This window comes from Aulonocara stuartgranti, assembly GCF_965226115.1.
Source record: "Aulonocara stuartgranti genome assembly, chromosome: 22".
Lineage (NCBI taxonomy): Eukaryota > Metazoa > Chordata > Actinopteri > Cichliformes > Cichlidae > Aulonocara > Aulonocara stuartgranti.
Window position 1 is genome coordinate 2,230,398 of NC_138957.1, and position 23,125 is coordinate 2,253,522.

At 44.7% G+C, this 23,125-nt stretch overlaps 1 protein-coding gene across 4 annotated transcripts; it reads right to left on the reverse strand.

Moving 5' to 3' along the window:
- Nucleotides 1-1,591: 1,591 nt before the first annotated feature.
- smad10a (SMAD family member 10a) lies at nt 1,592-22,047 on the reverse strand. 4 transcript variants are annotated; one of them, XM_082522676.1, is made up of 13 exons: nt 21,913-22,047; nt 16,923-16,998; nt 16,566-16,809; nt 12,488-12,662; nt 12,318-12,341; nt 10,909-11,094; nt 10,456-10,707; nt 9,567-9,668; nt 8,977-9,030; nt 7,986-8,169; nt 6,286-6,454; nt 4,460-4,613; nt 1,592-4,252 (listed from the first exon to the last, which is right to left on the reverse strand). In XM_082522676.1, the coding sequence occupies exons 3-13, from the start codon at nt 16,800-16,802 to the stop codon at nt 4,041-4,043; spliced, it is 1,749 nt and encodes a 582-aa protein (XP_082378802.1). In that variant the 5' UTR covers nt 16,803-16,809; nt 16,923-16,998; nt 21,913-22,047; the 3' UTR covers nt 1,592-4,040. The 4 variants fall into 4 exon arrangements, with proteins under 4 accessions (XP_082378802.1, XP_082378799.1, XP_082378800.1 ...); XM_082522673.1 differs by lacking the exon at nt 21,913-22,047 and adding an exon at nt 20,864-21,793; XM_082522674.1 differs by lacking the exon at nt 21,913-22,047 and adding an exon at nt 20,864-21,789 and having other exon boundaries at nt 4,460-4,598.
- Nucleotides 22,048-23,125: the final 1,078 nt, after the last annotated feature.

Here is a 23,125-nt window from a genome sequence, read left to right on the forward strand (position 1 = left end):
TCGTTGCACTGTCCAGGAACATGAATTGCTCTTCTTTAGGAGTAATAATAATAATAATAATAATAATAATGGATACTTTATTGATCCCCATGGGGAAATTACTTGTTTTTCTCTGCATTTGACCCATTCACTCAGTGAAGCAGTGGGCAGCCCACTAAGCAGGCACCCGGGGAGCAGTGTGTAGGGACGGTACCTTGCTCAGGGGTACCTCAGGGTAGCCGTTAAGTGGAACCAGATTCTATCTATGCACATATTTGCAGTCATTAACATTTTGTACATTGTGGCATTTGAATCTGACAAAACCAAACTGGGGATATTCGTTGGGATCAAAACCAACAGCACCAAGAAATGCAGGAAGTCAGGGGCAGTGGGGTGAGTGACTAGAACACCAGGTCAGTAGTTTACAATAATTAGCCTGCTACACTCAGCTGCTGTTGGAGGCTCCATCTCAGCACCTCTCCTCAGGACCTCCAAAAAGTGACCTAAAGATTGCTTAAACATAAAAGATAAGTTGTTAAGGGTTAGGAATTAGCTGCTATGCTGGACAATCCAGTGGGCGGTCGACTCCCTTCACTATTACCTTCTGGGATGTCCATTCACCCTCTGCTCAGGTCACGCCCTACTGCAGTCTGGCTCTCCAGCCTTTTAACACTAAGCTGGTCCATAGGCCGGGAGCACAGATGGGAGGGGTAAGCTAGGCTGGATGGCTCCCTGGTTAGATTTCTGGGGGTGTGTGTGGTTTGAGGCTTGGCTACAGGGGAAGGGTGGGGCAGTGGATTCAGAGGGCTGGTGCTCGTTGTCTAATCATGCCTCCCTTATTTGAGTAGCACGCAGGGATCTGGAAGAAGAGTGGCGTTGGAGAGATGGCATCGCAGCTGGCTGGACTAGGAAGTCTGAAAGACAGCGTGCGGATTTGGGTCATCATGCAAATAAAGTGAAATATGCAGCACAAGCAGTCAGTCCTCATTGTGGCTTCTTCTTAAGGGAGTGGCAGGTCTTCAGTGACTGCAGGATCGTTGTCTTGCAACACGTACTCTCGCTTAGTCAACAGCTCTAGTTTGTCCTCCTTAAATCCTTCTTACAATCCCACAGAAATCAGAACTATCAGAGATATAGTATCCAACCCCCCAAAATAGCTCAAATAACGTTACATATTGAATCCAGTTTACAGTTGAAGCCTTTCGTCGTAATGAGCGAGGCCTGTTGCTACGGTTACTCTACAAACACACGGACAGAAAGGAAGTTCTCAGACACCCGTCCCTGTATATTTTACCCATCGCGTAACCCTATCCCAATACCTATCACCACTAGATGGTGGTAGGTGAGTTATACTCCACAACAGGCCTTCTTTAACACAAGGTTCGTCAAAGCTTTAGAACTTTGGAAGAAAACATCGTGGATTATTTGAGGGGCAACGCATACGTTTGCAGTTTCCTACTAATTATTGTTTCCTGCAAAGAACTGTGTAGTTCAGCACTCAGTGTGCAAACGGACGCAACACTGAGCTGGTTCAGTCTACATGTGAGCAAAGTCATGTTTCTAATAAACCACAATGATGACTGGTCGCCATGGGTGAAATAAAATCCAGAAAGCCTAGAAATATCTTTTTATTTTTAATCGATACCAACTGTAAATCCTGCAGCTCACATGGAAAAGTACAAGTACATGTTTAATAGTGATGAATAAAGAGACAATAGCAATCTACAGGTGCTTTGGTAGACACATCATGAAAGTGACTGGTTGTAGAAAGATCTGGATAACATGATAAAAATGCGATGGTTTGCACAACCCTGTGTGAACAGAGGAAAACCAGCGTGTATCACATGCTTATATCGTTCTTGCTAAAATGAAGTAGTGCTAAGCATACTCTGAAATATTTAACTCACCAAAGACTAAGGCAATAAATAACACTACTCAGGTACAAAGAGTCATCTGTCAGTAGGACCTCTGTTCTCTCGCACACCGTCTCCACATCGCTGAAACCTGAGGGAGCCACAGAATATCGCAGAAGGATTCGAACAGCTGAAAAACCAACTCACAATGTGCAACATCGATCTTTATAGTGTTTTCTTATATCCAGTGTCGGTGCATCTACTGTTACAACAAAAGGCACACATCACAAATATTCATATGTTAATGGCTGATCACTGTAAAGCAGCTGAACCAGGCAGATTCCACAGTGTCCAAGCATCTCTACACAGACTGGTTGGTACATGTATTCACATTTAGATCAACACACAACATTCCCGTATAATATAGTTCCGTTTTCTCCAGAATTCTTTTTGTCAAGTCACAAGAAAGCAGATTTATCTCTACATGGTACAAACGCGCCTTTGTATGTGAGGCCGTGTTGTGTGCAGTGTATTTGAACTCTGTGGCAGATCCAGCTACACTCGTACAGACAGTACACGTGGGGAGCTGACTTTGCCTTTAAACGACACATCTGTGTGGTTTCAAGACTCTTTATGTAACAGGTGTTTTGGAGGACAGAAAACAAAGGCACAGGGTGTATTTGGGTGTGTGCTGTACTGTTGGGGTGCTCGAGTCAGACACTCCTCACCGAGGTGACGTTTCCCATACATTTAAGGGAAATCAGGGAAAAATCCATCACACCTGCATGAAATGCAGTCATGTTGAAGATTACAAGAGAAATGATGCATCAGGGTTTTACACGAGACAGCCAATGTCCAGATGTGCCCATTATATTATTATTATTATATCTCTTTGATAGTTAACTACAAGCACTGAGCTCAATTATTTCATTTAAATATTCAATCTTCTGATTGATGAGATCTTTACACTTTATGGCTCAGGAGGTCGAGCAGATTGTCTACGGGTCGGGTCAGTGCTTCAGGTTTATCTACGAGCCAAAGTGTCCTCGGCGAGACATTTAACCCCAAACTGCTCCGACGGATCCACTGGTGTGATAAAGTGCGATAATAATATATGTGTAAATGGGCGAATGCAGCCTGTAGTCATGGCTTCGACTACGACCCAGACTGGGCAGGATGATTGAAATCAGCTTCCCAACCAGAACTCGTGCACACAACCAGTCAGAGTTCAAGTAAACTGCTGCGGTCACTCAGAGGACAGAAAGGCACTGGTGTCAAAGGTACAGACTGGTGCTAGATGCTGAGTCTGACCATGCAAACACTGTCTGGGTTTCTGTCTCTGCGTGTGAGAAGTTAGTTGCTGTCTTATGAGTTCACTCTGCTGTGAAACTAAATGTTGGCGTCAGGATCTGATCGGCCGACCTGTTAGTTTTGGTACCGAGTCACAGACTGACTTCAGCCTGACGCTGTGACTCTGCACTGTACTTATGAGGTAATCTGGCTTTCATGAGTTATATCAACCATTTGGTTACATACAGAGTAGCACTGTTTCATTACAAAGTACAACAACACGGCGTTAAAGCTAAATGTTTTGGGCTTTTTTGTCTTTTGGTACAAAAATAATATAGTAATAATATAAACCAACGTAGAGTGAAGAGCAGAGTACAAGTACGCAGATGGAATAATCCATACCTCTACATCAGCTCTGACGTCAATGACACATAAAGAGAAGTGTAATGTGCTCAGCGTAGATTCACTGACAGCATTTTCCAGAGGTATGCAGTTTCCTGTCTGAGGTGCTTTTGACTCCAGACTGGACTTTTAAACATCTGTTTATATTCCATGAGTGAATGTGCAGAACACTCCTGCAAGAAGAAATCCAACTTGCATATCGGAGAATTGAATATCTGAAACAAATCCCTGGATTTCTCTACTGGTGGGTTCAAATGTCGCCTGCCTTGACTTTAGATTCTTAGGACTAAAGCATTAGGAAAATCCCAAAGACATCAGCATATATGTGTCTGGACAGACCTTTTGGTTACAGTGTGTATGTGCGTTTCAAAAAGCATGAGTGATTGCTACAAGCATGATTGGTTGTTGATGGTTTCTGACTGACTTGCTGGAGAAATCCTTTTGAAGAAGAAACAAAGAAGCAACCATGTGTGTCTGGTGTGTGCACATTCAAAGACTCCAGACTGCTGAGGGTTCTCAGTTCGCAGGCCCTGGGTCAGTCAGTGGCATAGTGTGCAACACCTCATCCAGAAGCTGCAGGGCACGGTGCAGGTGGACCTCCACCCAGCAGGGAGTGTGTTTGATGCTCTGACGGGGGTAGTCCGGCCCCCAGCCTTTCACGAAGCTGAGCCGCAAGATACAGAGTCGCCTCAGGTCATCGACGCCAATGCCTGCTGCTGCAGAGAGACCTGCCAGTGAACAGGGAGGGGGAGGGGTTAATATCAGAGACCATATAAGGACATTTCCACCTGCTGTTGGTCGGTGTTTGGCTGTACTCAGTCACTGTGAATGGAATTAGTAGATTCTTAGTATATTTAAAAGTTGCTGTTTTTCCCCATCATGACAGTTTCTACCTTTAACTCCACTGTGAGTGTTGTGCGTGTCTCAGCACTTACTAACTGCAGGTGCAATCCCTCCGACGCTGCCTGGACCAGGAATGTTTCCTGAGACAGCGGCTGCCTGTGCAGCAGCTGCAGCTTGAGCCGTGGCTGCCTGCTGCTGCATCTGTCTGTGGCACTGCCGTAGGTCGAATACCTGACCGAGACACAACTGGTGTACACTGTAACAGCAAACCACCTGAGGCATGAAACTCATGAATACTGCTTTACTTTCCGCCCATTGCCCCCAACCAGTCACAGCAGATGCCCGCCCCTCCCTGAGTCTGGCTGGTTACTTCCTGTGAAAAGGGAGTTTTTCTTTCCCACTGTCACCAAGTGCATGCTCAGTGGGTGTCATTGATTGTTGCCATTTTCCTTGTTTTATTGTAGGGTCTTAAAAAAAGCACCTTGGTAATAAATATATGTAATATATGCAGTTTATTACTGAGCATTTTAAGTGTTTGGTACAGTGTTCTTGTGCCCAGTGTCACCTATAAACCCAGTGCTGCTCACAGGTGTTCACAGTTTTAAAAACATATGAATAGGGATGGGTATCGTTTAGGTTTTATCCGATACCGGTGCCAAATCGGTACTTTTGAAACGGTGCCGGTGCTCAAACCGGTGCTTAAAGAATGGAGAACACAAAATTGGTCCAAAAACCTCTCATGTTCAGCTGTTTTTTGTAAAAAGATAACAATGTTAGCCTTTTCTGCAGCTATGGGGCATATATGGTATCACTGTTGGCTGGAAGCAGTGCTTAAACAATGGAAAAAACACAAACTTTGTCCAAAAACCTCTCATGTTTAGCTGTTTTTTGTAAAAAGATAACAATGTTAGCCTTTTCTGCAGCTATGGGGCATATATGGTATCACTCTTGGCTGGAAGCAGTGCTTAAACAATGGAAAAACACAAACTTTGTCCAAAAACCTCTCATGTTTAGCTGTTTTTTGTAAAAAGATAACAATGTTAGCCTTTTCTGCAGCTATGGGGCATATATGGCATCACTCTTGGCTGGAAGCAGTGCTTAAACAATGGAAAAACACAAACTTTGTCCAAAAACCTCTCATGTTTAGCTGTTTTCCACTTTTTCTTTGGTCATTTTAGCCTTTTTGTCCAGGGTGAAGGGAGTATCTGCCATCAAACAAGAAGACAGCCGCATGTAGCTATGATGATGTTTGCTAGTTCACCTTACATGCATTAATGTAATAACGTGGTTAGCCTACTCAACGTAAATTACACACGAACAACATTAAGCTACTCACGCAGAGAAGAACGGCTGCTGCTGCATCATCATCCTCATCATTTCTGCTACACTGGCAGGGCTAGGGGCCAGGACTCTCCTCTTCGTGTTTTTGGGGGATGTTGCATAACAGGCACCACACCCGCAGTAGATGTGCACAGTGTGAGGTCTCGCAGCAAGCTATCATACGGCGCATTTCTGGGCTTTTAAAAAAAAACGCTATGCGTCTCCAGGTGTTTCATCAGATTCTTGGTGTTACCTCCTTTGACAGTATCACAGTATCAGCTTAAAGCACTTGTTGCTGCTGAGTTTGCATCTTTTGCTGTGAAGTACAGCCAGACTTTTGACCGCTTCGCCTTGGGCATTTTTAATCTGTAGCTCTGCTCTAACAGAACGTACGTACCTGGCCCCGCCTACTATCCTCGGAAACGTAAAATTATTGGCTAGAATCTAAAGTGTATCACAGCTCAGGGAAAAAAGCACCGAAATGTGCGCTGCTTTTCGGTCTGGTTACTACCGTTTATGTCAGAATCGGTGCCATCATGGCACCGGACACCGGTACCCATCCCTACATATGAATGATGCGAGTGAGCTGGATTTATACCTTGATGTAGGCTCCAGGGTAGATCTTGTGCACAGCATCACCTGGTGCCCGGCCCGCTTCCCGATCGAGGTAGTAGCTCTGTACAAACACAGCATGGTCGCTCATACAGCGCATCCACACATCCCCCTCACCACGACACTCCAGCTGCACACCTTTGCCTATGTGTAGCCTGGAACACAGGGAAACAGGTCAGGAAGCCAGCATGTAGCTCTGCTTTGGGACGGTGTGCAGGGAAATGATGCAATGAAAATAAAACCTTTTGTGTTTATTTTGAAAAATGTCTTAGTGTCATTGTTATCACCAAATACTACCATGAGAAAACATTTTTATCTGCTTATTCAACCAGTGTTGGCTGAAGCCGACGCCACATCACTACGGGCGGTTAACTACCCATCAGAGGCCAATTTTCAAAAGTGTGGATCTGTGGAAGCAGCCCCCCAAAACAGGAAGTCAGGGTCAGCTTCTGTTTAAAAGTCCGAATCTCTGATCCTACGGGTACTGTGCAGAGTTCAGGTGGAGCCAATGGCCGAGGGGACTCGCCCGCTCCTACATCCCTCTGCTTCCCTCATTTAAGAAAACCCGGCATCTTACAGACATCCCTGTAGCTCCCCTCTAAATCGGTGCACTTGGTAACAAACTGGGTTACATTTAGTAGTCTGGAAAACTCCGTCCCAAGGACTGGTAAATGGACTGGTTCTTATAGCACTTTTCTAATCTACCTGTCGTTCTCCCATCACGTGGTCGCAGCAGATGGCCCCGCCCCTCCCTGAGCCTGATTCTGGAGGTTTAAAAGGGAGTTTTTCCTTCCCGCTGTTGCTAAAGCACGTGTTCATGTAGGGTCATGCGATTGTTGGCGTTTTCTCTGGTTTTTCTGTTTTACTGTAAGGTCTTACAATAGAAAGTGCCACGAGGCAACTGATGCTGTGATTTTCTTCATTTCTGCGATAAATAAATTCATGATAAAAAAAATATTTCACATTTTTAAAATTTTGCACAGCGGTTAGCACTGTCGCCTCACAGCAACAAGGTCCTGAGTTCAATTCCAGCACCCGGCCGGGGTCCTTCTGTGTGGAGTCTGCTCCCAGTGTTTGTGTGGGTTCTCTCCGGGTACTCCGGCTTCGTCCCACAGTCCAAAGACATGCAGTTAGCTGGGTTAGGTTGGAAATGGTTGTCTGTCTCTCTGTGTAAGCCCTGTGACACACGGACGACCTGTCCAGGATGTAACCTGCCTCTCGGCCTATGATAGCTGGGATAGGCTCCACCCCCCCCCCGACCCTGACACGGGTAAGCGGATTATTTTGCAGTGAAATCCAACCACATGTAATCCAGAAATGGTCACTTTTGGAATTTGAACTTCTTTTTTAATGTGTACTCAAATGTGGGACTGCTTGAATTTTAATATACAGACATTTTTAATGTATCTGTCCCAAATATCCAAGAATTATCCATATCCTGATTAATTGTGGATATTGAATGTAAAGTTCACCTGTGATGTTTACGAGCTATCATAAAGCCTCACTAATCAGTGCTGTATCGTACAGTCTCACTTTGGGAGAGGAATTATTGTAGGGTCGACCGCACAATACAAAGCGCCTTGAGGCGACTGTTGCTGTGATTTGTATAAATAAAACTGAAGGGTGATGTTCTTTGCTGAGTATTCGAAAAGTCATTGCACAGTTTGTGTGTCTGCGTCAACACACCTGGCCCTCTCACTTGCATCTGTGCGATGGACATTACTCAGCTGGCCGAGGCAGAAGCGATCACCTCCTGACGGGTCAACATAACCATCCACAGTCACTACCGGGCAGCTGGAAGGCACCTTGAACATCTCCCCCACCTGAACATCCATTTCAAAGTAGGAGACAGAGCACCAAAACTCTGGTCCTGCAGTAAGAGAGAAACATGTTTACAACAAAGTCAAGAAAACAGACGATCTGTTTGTGAAGTGCACGACTCAAAAATGATTTGAGATGTGTTAATAGACATTTAATATGCGTGAAAATCAGCCATATGTAAGTAAAACACATCATCAGCTTCTGTTACTCTGTGAGAAAATCTAAAGACAGATATTCAACGTACAAGCCCACAGCCCTGAGAGCTCTGAAACTATATTGTGACAATATGAGGTAGAGCGGACTGGTCCACACTGACAGATGGCTGGATCAGAATCTAGAATTTCTATGACGTCCATGTAGTTCAGTAATTAGGAAAAAGCCTTATTTTTGTGTTAAAATTTCATTTGGACAAAGTAAGTGACTGTGGGGGTGCGACTGGCTCAGCTGCAGGGGAGGGGCGGCTCAGTGACGCAGGGGGGGGCACAGGCGGTGCATTTGGACTAATCACAGTCGAGAGACCAGCTCTGAGCAGAGACTGTGGAGCTGTGCATATGAAAGTTGAACTGGGAGCACAAACAGTGTGTGTGTGTGTGTGTGTGTGTGTGTGTGTGTGTGTGTGTGTGTGTGTGTGTGTGTGTGTGTGTGTGTGTGTGTGTGTGTGTGTGTGTGTGTGTGTGTGTGGGTCCATCTTACAGTGACCATTACAACCACAGAAACTGAAAAACTGCAGTGGACAAAAAACCAACAACTAAGATGTCAAACTGACAAAAGACGAGCATCAAAGAAGTCTCCGTATGTAACCGCTGGGAATATTATTGGTGAACAGCCGTGTTCATATTGACAAATGGTGTCTAACCTGAATGACTGGACCCTGAAGGAGGGAAAGAGGTTGAGCTGTGATGCTGGGACCCTAAAAAGCAAAAAGATGCGTACATTAGTCTGGAGTGGCAAAGAAGCAGAACATTTGTAAGGCTGTGGCAGGCTGTGACGTTTCCACACTCGACCTTACGCTGAGACGTGTGGCTGTCCGGGGTGTGTGCATGACAACAAACATACAAAAACATGATGACAGAAGTGCTGAACGTGAACTGAACATACAATCATGGTAAAAAGAAGGACACCTTCTTGCAATTTGAATATTTTACATATAAGGACAGAGTAAAAAAAAAACTCCTAAAGTCATGCAGAAAATAGTTAAATCAAAAAATAATGTGATGTAACATGAAGTAAGTTATTGATTGTGAGCAAACCCCTCCCCAAACATTCAAGCACAGCACATTTGAAATGTGAGTTTTTGACCTGTGCATGTGACTGTGCACAGTGTCAGGCATCACAGCGTGCACACGCTCTGTGTGAGGCTTCATAAGGGAGGAAGTTCTGCAGCAGTGCATTCAAATATCAGAGTATCAGTGATCAGAACAGGACACATTGTGAGGCATTTCTTACAGTGATGGTTTGGAAGATGCAGAGGAGGCTGTTGGTGACCGCGCCCTTCCTGCTGGGGTCCAATGGGAGTGTAGGAGGCCGTGCTACTGCCTGTCCAAACAGCTGCGTCACAGGAAAGCAAAATCTGATCAGTGTTTTTGAAATAACGCGCTCAAATCTGAAATGAATGTATGCAAAAGTCAAATTAACCAGTGAATAACTTACTAAACATCCGTTAGCTAAATGTGCAGAAGAAATCAGAAGCACCTTTGTTTGTTCTTTGCACTGCATATTTATTTATAACCTGCATATAATCAGCACTAAGAATTCATTTGTAAATAAAACAAATATTATTTCCAATTAAAAATGATTAGAACTCAGATATTTATCCAACATTTACTGTTTAAGTGCATGTTTGAAACTAAACAATCCTCCAGTCTGTAGTGGCTGTAAACTTCAGACTAAGCTGACAAAAGTCAAGACTATGGCCCCGCCCCTCCCTGAGCCTGGTTCTGCCGGAGGTTTCTTCCTGTTAAAAGGGAGTTTTTCTTTCCCACTGTCGCCAAAGTGCTGCTCATAGGGGGTCATATGATTGTTGGGTTTTCTCTGTATCTATGAAGCGCCTTGAGGCGACTTTTGTTGTGATTTGGCGCTATATAAATAAAACTGAATTGAATTGAATTAAGCAGCATCATGTTTACACTGTTTAGTGTCGAGCTCAGGAGCACATGCATGAAAAGATTGGTGTTAATGAATGAATCAAACCAGCTAACGTGTCCAGCACTAACCCACGGAAACAAATATGAATGCTAACAAGTGCTTTTGATTCTTTTATTACTGGGTGAACTGGCAACAGGACCAAGAGGCTTTGATTTGTAAGAAGTGCGTTAGTACAAGGACGTGAGCTCACTGTGGAATGAAGGCTGAGTCTGAGACTGCGTATTGCTGCTGTATCCATTCTGTCTATTCAAATGAGAGGGAGGTAGAGGGGGCTGCTGTGAGTGGGTGTGCTGCGAGGGATGCTGGGCAGCCTGCTGCTGAGAGGAAACCTGGGGTGGGCTTTGAGGTCGTTGTTGAATGACTTGAGCCTGTGGAGATGGAGTTTGGAGACAGCCATCACCATGACTGCCCTGCAGTGGCAGCATGGAGCCAGAGGCAGGCACTGGAAGACAAACAGAGGAGCACGTCGGACCTGGTTTACATGCTGTGACTGTTATCAACTATCTGCGGAGGAAAGATAGAAAGAAGCTTTGTCGTCCCTTAATATAAAGTTTGAGCAGTCCCAGTGTAAAACAAAAGTACACATGACAAGATATGAACATTGACAGGTTCATCAAACTGCGCTGAATAATGATCTGCTGACCTTTGGGTGACACAGCCAGGTTAGAGTATCTGGTAACAGGTGGGGGGCCGTGGGGTTCAGAAGGGGGCAGAAGGGGACTATAGTGGTCTGGAGCTGCTTGGTGGTCGGACAGAGGCATACCAGGCGGAAGGTCCATCTGTATACAATCAGGGATGTATTCTTCTTTGATTAGTCCGCTCGATGCAGCTGTGAGAGGCAGGAGGAGGTGAGGTCACACAAAGAGGCACAGCACTGATTTGTATTTAATGCTGATGGATGTATGAGTGCGAAGGAGAGTTCATATCAGACTACACCATGTAAGGGGTCACCTGCCAAAGGCCTTCAATGATGTGAATGTACTTAATATTCTAACAGAAGTCACAGTGTGACGTGGGCCTGTTCACTACAGCCGACCACTGGTGTTTTCATTTAGCTGTTTAGTGTTCGTGTAAATCACACACATACATTCCTCTGCTCGTTTCCTCATTATTTAAAAATAAAGTTGTGATATTAGGAATAAAATGAGAGAAACAACAATGCTGTCGAGGCTCTTTTTTCACGAAGGGACATAATTATCAGAGACGCTGCTCATGTGGGACAAATGCACACGAACAAATCTTTAACGCTGTTTTTTGCTTTCATTTACTAACACTTGCATTTATGTCATGAAACATGTTTGTTTAGTAATAAGAACTGATTGAGGGAGAACGTCCACATTCATGATTTCACATTCATGTGTAACACTTCTGATCACTGTCATGAGAATCGACCATAAACCTTAAAGTAAAAACATAAATGACTGGAACGGAGCAGCAGCTCCCAGCAGTTCATTTCCTTGGACTTGTTGGTCCGCTTGCCTGTCGATCCCGCGTATCTGTTCCACTAATGCTCGCGACACCGTTCAGGCAACAAAGTAACGTAACGACTGCTGGAACAAATTACTGTCTCCTGGGAGGAATTAAGCAGTGATGGCAGAGGGAGCCAATCAGAATCGATGAGGAATTGAATCATCAAGTGGAATTTGAATTGCTACGTTCTTACTGATTCCATCCCTACATGTGACTTTCCCACAGATCCCGGGGTCATTTTAGTCCAGCCTCTCGGCAGCTTCGGTCGTCGCTGTGTAAATGTTTTTTGACTTCTCTGTCCCGGTTACAAAGAGATGTTTGAGAGTTCGAAGTGTGTGGTTGGCTGCACAGCACAGAGTGACTCGGATGATGAGAACACGCTTTCTGTCAGTATCATTAGTTAGGTGGTGTCAACCACACGTCTGAGGAATACAGAGACTTCTTATAGACTGCTCATTGCATATGAATACAAACAAATCTCGAGGTCCCCAGTTACAACATAAACATTTACTAAATGTATTTTGTCACAACTACATGTGGATTGGAAATGTTCATGCTGTGTTTCTGTGAAACAGAACTCACCTGTGTTTTGAAGGCTGAGACCAACTTTTAGAGAACAGGGACAGAATAAGAGAAACATTTTGACTGAAGACATCACAACAATATCTGTCATTCATGATGTCATAATGTCATTGCAGTTAAGGAGACCGTGGAGTCCACGTAAGAGCTGCTGAGGTAAAGCGTTGACCTACCGATGCCTGGTGACACCACCCTCTCATAATGGTAGGGGTTGACACACACGCTGTCATACTTGAGGTCAAAAGCATACTGGCAGAATTTGACATGCTTTAGTTCATTCTTGTGGAGGTCAGGCCAGCGCCACAGCCGTGCGTAAATCACATGAGGGAAGCCTTTCCTGCCTGCCACCTGAAGAGACAGCAAAGCAACATTACAGCAGTTCCAGTACAGTCTAAACCAGGAAGCCTGTTTTAGAGCTACGACAGGGAAGCTGTGAAGCGTAACAGGAAAACCTTTGTTGACTTCCTGCGTACAGCAGAGAATTGTTTGTGGATCTGTATACTGCTGTCTGAGTGACAGCGTTCAACAACAGTACAGATTAGCAGAGCGCAGCTTCAACACGCATCTTAGTCCTATTGTCTCAGATTTTGGCCTCAACACTACAACACCCAAAATAAAAATACACCGACAATGGCCACCAGACTTCAAGGTGAAGTTAGATTTCACCACACAAGCCCTGCTTGCCTTGGTTACCATGATGGGAAGCCAGTGCTGCATACGCACTCATCCGCCACTTTGCATTGATATGTGTACACTGTGGTTGTGGAGGGCCGGACATGGTCGGCAAAAATGCTTCTTCAAACGTTTACACAAGGCTCAATTGTTACTAAGGGGTGAGATATCCCCACAAGACCACACCTGCACCACCACCAGCCTACACCACCGATGTAAGGCAGGATGGACCTGTGCTTTCATGTTGTTTCTGCCAAATCCTTAGTTTGTACAGGAAAAGTCCAGAAGCTCGGAAGTTTTTAAAATACTACAACTATCGGACACCATCGGCCATGTTACGTTACGTCCCTTTAATCACCGCTCAGCCTCGTTCTGATGCTTGGTTGGAACTTGCAGGTCATCTTAGCCACATACCTAAATGCAGTTGCTGTCATGTGATTGGCTGATTATACAGTGGGATGCAAACGTTTGGGCAGCCTTGTTAGTAGTCATTATTTGCCTGTAAAAATCGTTGGTTGTGACATTAAAAATGTCAGTTAAATACATCATATAGGAGACACACACAGTGATATTTGAGAAGTGAGATGAAGTTTATTGGATTTACAGAAAGTGTGCAAGGATTGTTTAAACAAAATCAGGCAGGTGCATAAATTTGGGCACCACAAAAAAAGAAATGAAATCAATATTTAGTAGATCCGCCGTCTGCAGAAACTCCAGCCTCTAAACGCTTCCTGTAGGTCCCGATGAGAGTCTGGATTGTGGCTGAAGGTATTTTGGACCATTTCCTCTACAAAACATCTCTCGTTCATTCAGGTTTGATGGCTTCCGAGCATGGTCAGCTCTCTTTAACTCACAGCACAGATGTTCAATAATATTCAGGTCTGGGCTGAGATGAACGTTCCAGAACGTTGTTCTTGTTCCTCTGCATGAAAGCTTTAGTGGATTTTGAGCAGTGTCTCGGTCGTTGTCTTGTTGAAAGATCCAGCCCCGGCGCAGCTTCAGCTTTGTCTCTGATTCTCCAGAATCTGCTGATACTGAGTGGAATCCATGTGTCCCTCAACTTTGACAGGATTCCCAGTCCCTGCACTGGCCACACAGCCCCACAGCATGATGGATCCACCACCATATTTTCCTGGAGGCAGCAGGTGTTGTTCTTGCTGTGTTCTGTTTCCTCCATGCATAACACCCCTTGTTATGCCCAAATAACTCAATGTTAGTTTCATCAGTCCACAGCACCTTATTCCAGAATGAAGCTGGTTTGTCCAAATGTGCTTCAGCAAACCTCAAGCGGCTCCGTTTGTGCTGTGGGCGGAGCAAAGGCTTCCTCTGCATCACTCTCACATACAGCATCTCCTTGTGTAAAGTGCGCTGAATGGTTGAACGATGCACAGCGACTCCATCTGCTGCAAGATGATGTTGCAGGTCTTTGGTGCTGGTCTGTGGGTCGACTCTGACTGTTCTCACCGTTGCTTCTGTCTCTCTGAGATTTTTCTCGGTCTGTCACTTCGAGCCTTAACTTGAACTGAGCCTGTGGTCTTTTTCTCAATATGTTCCTAACTGTGGAAACAGACGGCTTAACTCTCTGAGACAGCTTTCTGTGTCCTTCCCCTAAACCATGATGCTGAACAATCTTTGTCTTCAGGTCATTTGACAGTTGTTTTGAGACCCTGTGTTGCTGCTCTCCAGGGAAAATTAAACAATCCTTCATCTCACTTCTCAAATATCACTGTGTGTGTCTCCTATATGATATATTTAACTGACATTTTTAATGTCACAACCAACGATTTATACAGGCAAATAATGACTATTAACAAGGCTGCCCAAACGTTTGCATCCCACTGTAGATTTACAGCTGAATAGGTGTACCTAATAAAGTGGCTGATGACACTGTATGAAAAAAACCTACAGAATTTTCTGACAGTTCAGGTTTTCACATAAAGGTCAGCTTTTAAATTGCAGCAAAGATCGGTAGGTAATTAGTCATGTAGACGGAGACAAACTCGCGGCCCGCGGCCCGTTTGCAGCCCACGTCACCCCTACTTGCGGCCCGCAATTTAATACGGAATTTAATATGAAGGCAACAGGCAGAGTGTTACAGGCGGAGCCCTTTAAGAACGTAGCCTCATTCACAGTGTGGTCCGTGCTGCAGGGACAACCTGCGGGACCGCCTCTCCCATTGTGTGTGAGCGCGAGGAAGGGAGGAGAAGCAGAATCAAAAAGATGGAAGCATGTAAATATAATAAAACCACTGCAGCCAAACAGAGAGCCTGACGAGCCCAGCTGTGAGTAAGCTGTTAAGACTCGACTGTACAGCGTGTTCGAGTTTTCCTCTGAAACAATAAGCTCCATTGGAGCCTTTCAACGTCTCTCTCTGTCTCTGCTAGCAAAGTTGACCCAGACAGTAAAGCTAGTCAAGAGACCCCTTAACTCGACGTATTAGCCGGCGGTCCCTTTACTACGGTTCAGACCAGGCTGAGCTAACAAGAGAGTACAAACTGTGTTAGGTTAGTGAGAGTTATTCATAAAGAAAACAAAGATGGTCTATGTCTGCATTTTCACTTTGTTAAATACGAACAAAGTTATAGCAGAGGTGCTGCCACGTGTCTGTGCAGAAAGACAGGACCAATTTGTTTATTTGGCAGTTCAACGAAAGGCTTCGGTTAGTTAAGAGTGAGTTGAAAAAAGCTTTGTCTTATTATACAATATTTAACCTCCTAGGACCTGAGCTCTTCCACAGCAGCATTTTCATTTCTCTTTGATATTTGGGCTGACTGGGACCCGATGAATGTAAAAACAAAGAATTACCAGATTTTTGTTTCCAAGAAGAATGAGAGCCACATATGAGGATATTAGTTTAAAATTTCAGTAGAACAGCGGCAGCATAATGTCCTCGTAAGTGCACATCAGGCCCTTGTAGAGCAAAATTGAGTATTTTGGTCTAAATAACCCACATATGTGGACCCAGGTCCTAGGAGGTTAAAATAAAGAAAAACACTGTTTTTGGACATAATTGTGGCTGTTTTCTTGTTCTAATTGAACACTTTAGTGTCCAACGAGACGACAGTGCCAGCAGCGGCCCCCAGCTCCTCTGAGTTGGAGACTCCTGCTCTGGATGCTTCATTCAAACCAGAGACTGACAACTTTCAAGGTCAATACAAACCAAACCAAGCAGGAAATGTGATGTGGGACGATTCCCCAAAGCAGAGCAAGACAAAGCCAATAGGATACAAAGAGTGTTGTTGCACAAAGACATCAGGATTTTGGCAGAAAGTTTGTGACGTTGTAACACTAACATTTTGTCGTTTTTTATGCCTACATGCTGTATGTGATAAACAGTGAACCTGAATCGCACTGTCAGCCCTAAACAAAACGACTGCTGCACCAATAAACCTCAAAGCACTAATAATTGTGTATAGAATCGCACTTCAGTTGAATACTGACCACAGCAACTCTAACCCGCCGAGGAAATTCGTAAACATGAAATGAAAAAAGTGAAATCATTGATAAACATACGAATCATGCACAGAAAGATCAAAGCAGTGATCAAAGTGACGCCCTTCATGTTGCAGGTGGACTGACCTGCAGCCGTCCATCTAGAGTCCTCTGGATGGTGACACACTTGCTGGGATGAACACCATTGGTGGTGACGGCAGTGATGAGAGAGTCCAGCTCGTCCTTCTTCTCCTTTAGCTTCTTCACCAGACTCTCGATGGCGCGCTTAGCAAAGCCCTCGTTCTCCCCGCCCTGCCGGTGGCACATGAGGCTGTGGACGATGCTGAGGCAGGCATCGTTGCTGCTTGGTGGGTTTACTGACATGATGGTGCTGTCACAGGGCCAAAAATGGACATTTGTTCTACTTACTAGGCATGTGACAAAAAGCAGAGACATCTAAAGTTGATGGCAGCTAAAACATGGCGTCATTCCTGTGTTGCTTACCTGGTGTTAAGTTGGTCCACCAATGAGTGACCAGAAAGTTCACTGGCATCATGATGGCCCAGCTCTGAATCGTTCCCTGTTAGTGGAGCAAGAACACCAACACTTAGTGGATCCTAGTGAGGCCACGTACACAAGAGTCACTAAAGATGAAGAAGGTGTTTCTCAGGCTGGCTTTTTGTCTCCTCCCAGTCCTGAATAGTGATTGTTTACAGATATGAATGTGAATAAGAACTGTTAACCACTTCAGCACTAAGCCACCGCTACTCTGCCTCGTCCTCAAATGATCCCATTCACAAGATTTTCAGAAAACTTGACCTCTGACCTTCATCTTGAGGTCGAGGTCACTGAAATTCAAACTGATCTGAGATTTTCAGTGGACGCAACTATGGTAGAAATGTTGAAATCCTATGTCACCTCATGCTTGAGTCACAGACTTGACTGACGATAACACCCAATCAGCTTTTTCTGCCCGAGGGTTGAAAAGGCTCCACGAGGCAGCCGGGCCACAAAGAGCTGGTTACTCTTCCTAAAGGCAAAGCTAGCTGTGAGGGCACACTGAGGTATGAAGGTACATATGATGCAAAATGTGAACATTTGTCAAATAAAATGTGAGGACTGTATTTTGACATTGTTCACACGCGTGTTTTTAATTTGCAGTTGCAGAAAAATATTCACAAATGTGCAGACTGATATCTTCACAAAGCCAGAGGCTTTAATTGAATAATTCAAATTTTCTTCATCTTAATAAACGTTAGCACATTAGCACTGAGTAAATCCACACAGACATCAGAAATCCGTGATCAGGGAGAACATACAGAGAACAGCAGAGACGGTGGAGGCACAGACGTGTCCACGCTCCTGTCTCCGTCCTTTTAGGATTCTGTGATGGTGGAAGATGGTTTGCCTCCCACTGACAGCACTGGGAGGCAAACCATCTTCCACCATCATTGGACCTGCTCAGGTGATTAACAACTAATTATTAATTCACATATTTACATCATTTTAGACACTTTGTGTTAAAAAGCAGGATGACAGCCACAGACATTTTGAAACCAACTTTGTGGTCTGACTGGTTCTGTCTGATCTTTACTGTACCAACCACGGGTCTGTTGTGTGTCACCCAGCTTCCTCATCAGCCATCTACTACAGATGATGATCAAGTATGTGATCATTACTACAATAGAACCTCAGAAATATGCAAAACCATATGTGATTGTTCATGTTTATGTGGTTTGGCATTCATTCTTTTTTCCTTTTAAACAACAATAACAAAGTTTTAACAAGCCGTTTAACAACATTCATTTACTTAAATCATTGCAAAGTTCCCTGATGTGATTCATGGATTTCATCTGCATGAAATTTCATTAGAAATCAAATCAATCTGCTGCATGACACCAACTTGGCACAGTCGCCTTTTAGCATAATAAACATGGAGGTACTGAGGGAGACTCTGGTTTCAGAGGTGAAGTAACGGTCCTCTTTTACTGCCAAGCTGGGTCAAACTGAGGCATATCCAAGCTGTCACAGCAGCATACTGATCAGTGCATTTATGCTATATAGCTAGCTAGCTAACATTGTTTCTTCATTCATGCTTTTTTTGCTGCTGCATCTAATTAGAAGTGAAGGAACTGTGATGTTTGCACTGATGTCCTCATTAATCAGAGTGCTAATGTACTAAAAGAAAGCTCTGAACAAACTTACCATGGCTCTGTGTGCATTGTGATTGTGAATCAGGCATGGGGAAAGAGGACAGCACTCCTTTGCCTCTTTTCCACTGGTGCCTACTTGGTTTGACTCGATTTATTGATGTGGTACTCAACTGTAATGTCACTTTTTTCCAAAATACTATTTCGAGTTTAATCTTGATTTTTTTTTTTTTTTGGGGGGGGGGATCTGCTCCTAATGCTCTGTTGCAGATTAGAGTGGACTTCAGCAAAACATCTTCCTCTCTCTGCTTCTTGGGGGGAGGAGGGAACAGAGAACGTGGCCCCAGAGTGCTCAGGGCCTGGATCTCTGTGAGTGCTGCCCACTGAGCCGCAGCACCACAGTTCCTAAGTCCCTGTGGAGGGTGGGATGCACCAAAACTTCCATCGGTGGTTGTCTAATGAGCTGCCAATGTTTTCCTTTCGTACAGACACCTGGGCATCATTTTTGTCTCCAAGGATATCCATGTCAACATCATCCCCCTTGTCTTCTCCGCATCCCTCTTTCCAGTCAAGAAGCCGGTTGAAGAGAGGAGGAAATTCAGCCTCCGGGACCAGGATTCTGGGAGTGATGCCAGTGTGTGCCTGACACGATACAGATGCAGAGGGGATGGGTAGTTTCCCCAAGACAGTCAACCCACAACAGCTGGGTGAGGGCAGGATGCGACATCCTTAACCTTCCCACCACCAGCGTTCCCCTGAGAGGATCCAATGTGAGCCATACCCACTAATGCTCAGCTTTGACAGCTAACAATAGCTACACAGTCACAAGCTCACTTGAGGTGCTAGCTTTAAAACCGCTTACTAAAAACAATATACTGTGACGAAAAAATATAATTCCAGTGTAGGAACATTTGTGAAAGCGGAAAAACCCACGTTCATGGACCTGCATCAACAAGCACTGGATAAACTTGGTCGGGGACCACTGAGGAGGTCTAGTGATCTTCATGTGGAAGAAGGAATGCCTGGTGTGGCCACTAAAAAAGGGGGTTGGGGACCCCCTGTCCTTGAAGCGACTGGTTTGTCTTAGCCTGGCGTGGTAGACCGTGACTGGTCACACCAGAGGGCACTTCCCACAGTGAGATACCAAGCAAGATACCAAAGGTAAAAAAGAACTACAACTTTACAGACTGAAGTGTAACAACATAGGGAAGTAAATGTCATGCAGCATTTTGTAACAAAGCAAAGTATGGTAAATGGTAAATGGTCTGTATTTATATAGCGCTTTACTAGTCCCTAAGGACCCCCAAAGCGCTTTACATATTCAGTCATCCACCCATTCACACACACATTCACACACTGGTGATGGCAGCTACATTGTAGCCACAGCCGCCCTGGGGCGCACTGACAGAGGCGAGGCTGCCGGACACTGGCGCCACCGGGCCCTCTGACCACCACCAGTAGGCAACGGGTGAAGTGTCTTGCCCAAGGACACAACGACCAACACTGTCCAAGCTGGGGCTCGAACCGGCAACCTTCCGATTACAAGGCGAACTCCTAACTCTTGAGCCACGATCGCATAGGTTCATACTTTAAAACTGTACAGCACAGTCTTGTGAATGTTTCTTTGCACCTTTTTTGCAAACACATATGCGAACTTTGAAATATCTGCTATTTGCTTTAAAATGAAATGCACAGTGTGTTCTGCGCACAGTTTCTAAGCGTGTGGAGAAGGTAGGATATTGTAATGCAATACGGCCTTTTACTATAGCCTAACTCATGGAAAGAATACAGGCAGCCGCTGCTTTTAGTGACTGCTATACTTTCCTAACCGCACACACACTTCCCTAAACATGCTGTTCATGAAACAGGAGCACCAATATAATACTCGCAATGCAAAATCACAGTTGAATGGACACGGCCACGCCAAACTGACCGTGTCCTATGTGCTTAACAAAACCTGAACAGTTTCCAGGCCATTCATTCCAGTCAGTGACATTCCGCACATCCCGAAACCTGCTGCCTCGACATGCCCAGCTGATATGATACAGATATAAATATGAAGGTTATTTACATTTTCCACTTAAACTTTACCAATAAGATTGGACATATTTGAACGCTGGAACCGGAAAACGGACGATACAACACCGGTCAGTATGTACCAAACGGGACAGTAGAAAGAGCAGTTGTTGCAGATTAAAAGCAACAATTTAGCAAGCTAACTTGACTCTTCCTCACGCTTTCGTAACAGCAATGACGAAAAATAGAATCAAAGATAGAGAAACTATTTCTACTTACACATCAGCCAAAGTAGAGAAGAACTTGGACAGAACGATCGCTGAGCTATTCGACAATTGCCTCAAGTGTTGCACTCCGACAGCTCTGCGTGCTGTGTCTGCTGCCCAGAGCTGCCGTTTGTGTTTATAGCGATTTTTGTTAGATCTGAGTGTCTCGCTGTGTTCACGGGGGGATTTCTCTGTGAATTCCTGTAGTGGAGAAAGCCAGCGTTTCTCAGTGGCTCTACTGCGCTAGCTTGATGTTTCTCAGTTGTTTCATCCCTTTATCAGACCCACTGTCTCCTCGTGCATCTTGCCCCTTCCTCTCGTGCACGCCACAATAACAATAGCTGGGAGACGACGTGCGCGTCAGTGTCTCGACACGCCGCAGCCAATCGGCGGTCAGGTGTCACAGGGCACGCACCTCTCGGCCAATCGCGCCGCGGTTCTCACAGCAGGACCGCTAGCCACGAACTGTCTGGTTCGCCTAGATTGGCCCGCGAGACTGTTTTTCTAAAGTGGCGCCGCTGAGGATTAGCCCCGAGTCACCACCACTAACTGGAACGGCACGGCTCGGTATTTGAGCACGACTCCAGCTCACACTGAATACATCAACAACGCATGTTAGTTCACTGACACGTCATTTACATGTGCAACAGCACAACTTTGGCCTTCTAGCAGCAAAAACAGGGAAAATGGCACTCGGAGAATCCTTACACGAAGACTGCGGTAACGTCCGTGGGGGGAGGGGGCTATGCCATGATCGTTTTAAATCAGCTGTGACCCTTCTAATGAAAATTTTAGATCCTGTCTCCCAATAACAAGCCAGAAGTGCTGAGATTGTTGCAGAAGAATGGACTCAGTGAAACATTCACAGTCCAAACAGAACATTTTGTTTCCAAAATGTCAGATCTGTGAACACCACGCATTTCTCCCAGTACGGTGACGATTTGGTAAAAATACAGACAACTAAAGACACTACGCTCTACAGGTACATTTGCATTTAAGTGTCTTTAAGTATTTAATGTGTCTATAGCTGAACATACAATTCAACGTGTACAGAGAGTTTACCTTCCACAAGTAAGTTTCTACTCTGGTTTAAACAAAACAGTCCCTCCAAGTACTTAACAATACGCGTCTGCTTTGAAACTACTCCAGGACAAACAGCCACAACATTAAGGGAACAAACACTGTGCTTGTGTAACTGCAGGACAAATAAGAGGCAGCGAAACAAACTCAGATCACATCAGCACAGAGAGCCAGTAGTTTACATTTGGGGCTTTTCTGATACAAAGTCTTAATAATTTACATCATGTTCAGGTTTATTTTAGGAAAATGTTTGGATTAAAATACAGCCTTTAAAGGACATTAGTCATGTTGCATAGGAGAAGGTCCTGAAGCCAATGACCTCCATGTGCCTCCAGCAGCAACCCAAGAAACTGTCCATCACATCTTCTCTCGTGCATGTTGTTACAGGAGCAACATTTCTAACATTGCCGTCATGGATAGAAGTATTTACTGTACATTACATGGAGAAACGTTCTGAGCCACCTACATATTACACTTGCTGATTTTGGTTCTGTAATTCACCACAATGCATTTTAATTAACTTGGATGCAGCTGAAGTGCAGACTTTCAGCTGTAATTCAGTGGGTTGAACAAAATGATTGCAGAAAAATGAAACGACCTGGATCTTTTTTAAAACACAATCCCTTCATTTCAGGGGCTCAAAAGGACAAATTAAATAACTGAAAGTAAAATGTTCACTTGTAATACTTGGTTGAAAGCTCTTTGCTGACACTGACAGCCTGAAGTCTGGACTCGTGGACATCACCAGATGATGGTTTCCTTCTGTTTAATGCTGCCAGGCCGTCACTGCAGCAGCTTTCAGTTGCTGTTTGTTTGTGGGCCTTTCTGTCTCAGGTTCAGTCTTCAGTAAGTGAAATGCTCAGCTGGGCTAGGATCAGGTGACTGACTTGGCCATTTAAGAATATCCCACTGTTTTTCTTTGATAAACTGGGTTGTTTTGGGTCATTGTCCATCTGAACTATGGAACATTCAGTTTGACTGCATTTAGCTGGATGTGAGCAGACAGGCTGTCTCTGAACACCTCAGAGTTCACGCTGCTGCCTCTGTCCTGTGTCACATCGTTAATAGACACCAGTGTCCCAGTGCCACTGGCAGCCATGCACACCCGAGCCATCACTGTGTTTTACAGATGATGTGATATGTTTCTGATCACGAGCCGTTCCACACCTTCGTCATACTGTTTTCTTGCCATCGT

Excerpts from the sequence above, each read along its gene's own strand:
- smad10a (XM_082522673.1), bottom strand. Across the intron at positions 16,810-16,922 it reads GTGGACCAACTTAACACCAG|CACCATCATGTCAGTAAACC; the intron begins GTAAGCAACACA and ends GCCCTGTGACAG. Across the intron at positions 9,031-9,566 it reads GCATCTTCCAAACCATCACT|GGTCCCAGCATCACAGCTCA; the intron begins GTAAGAAATGCC and ends TTTGCTTTTTAG.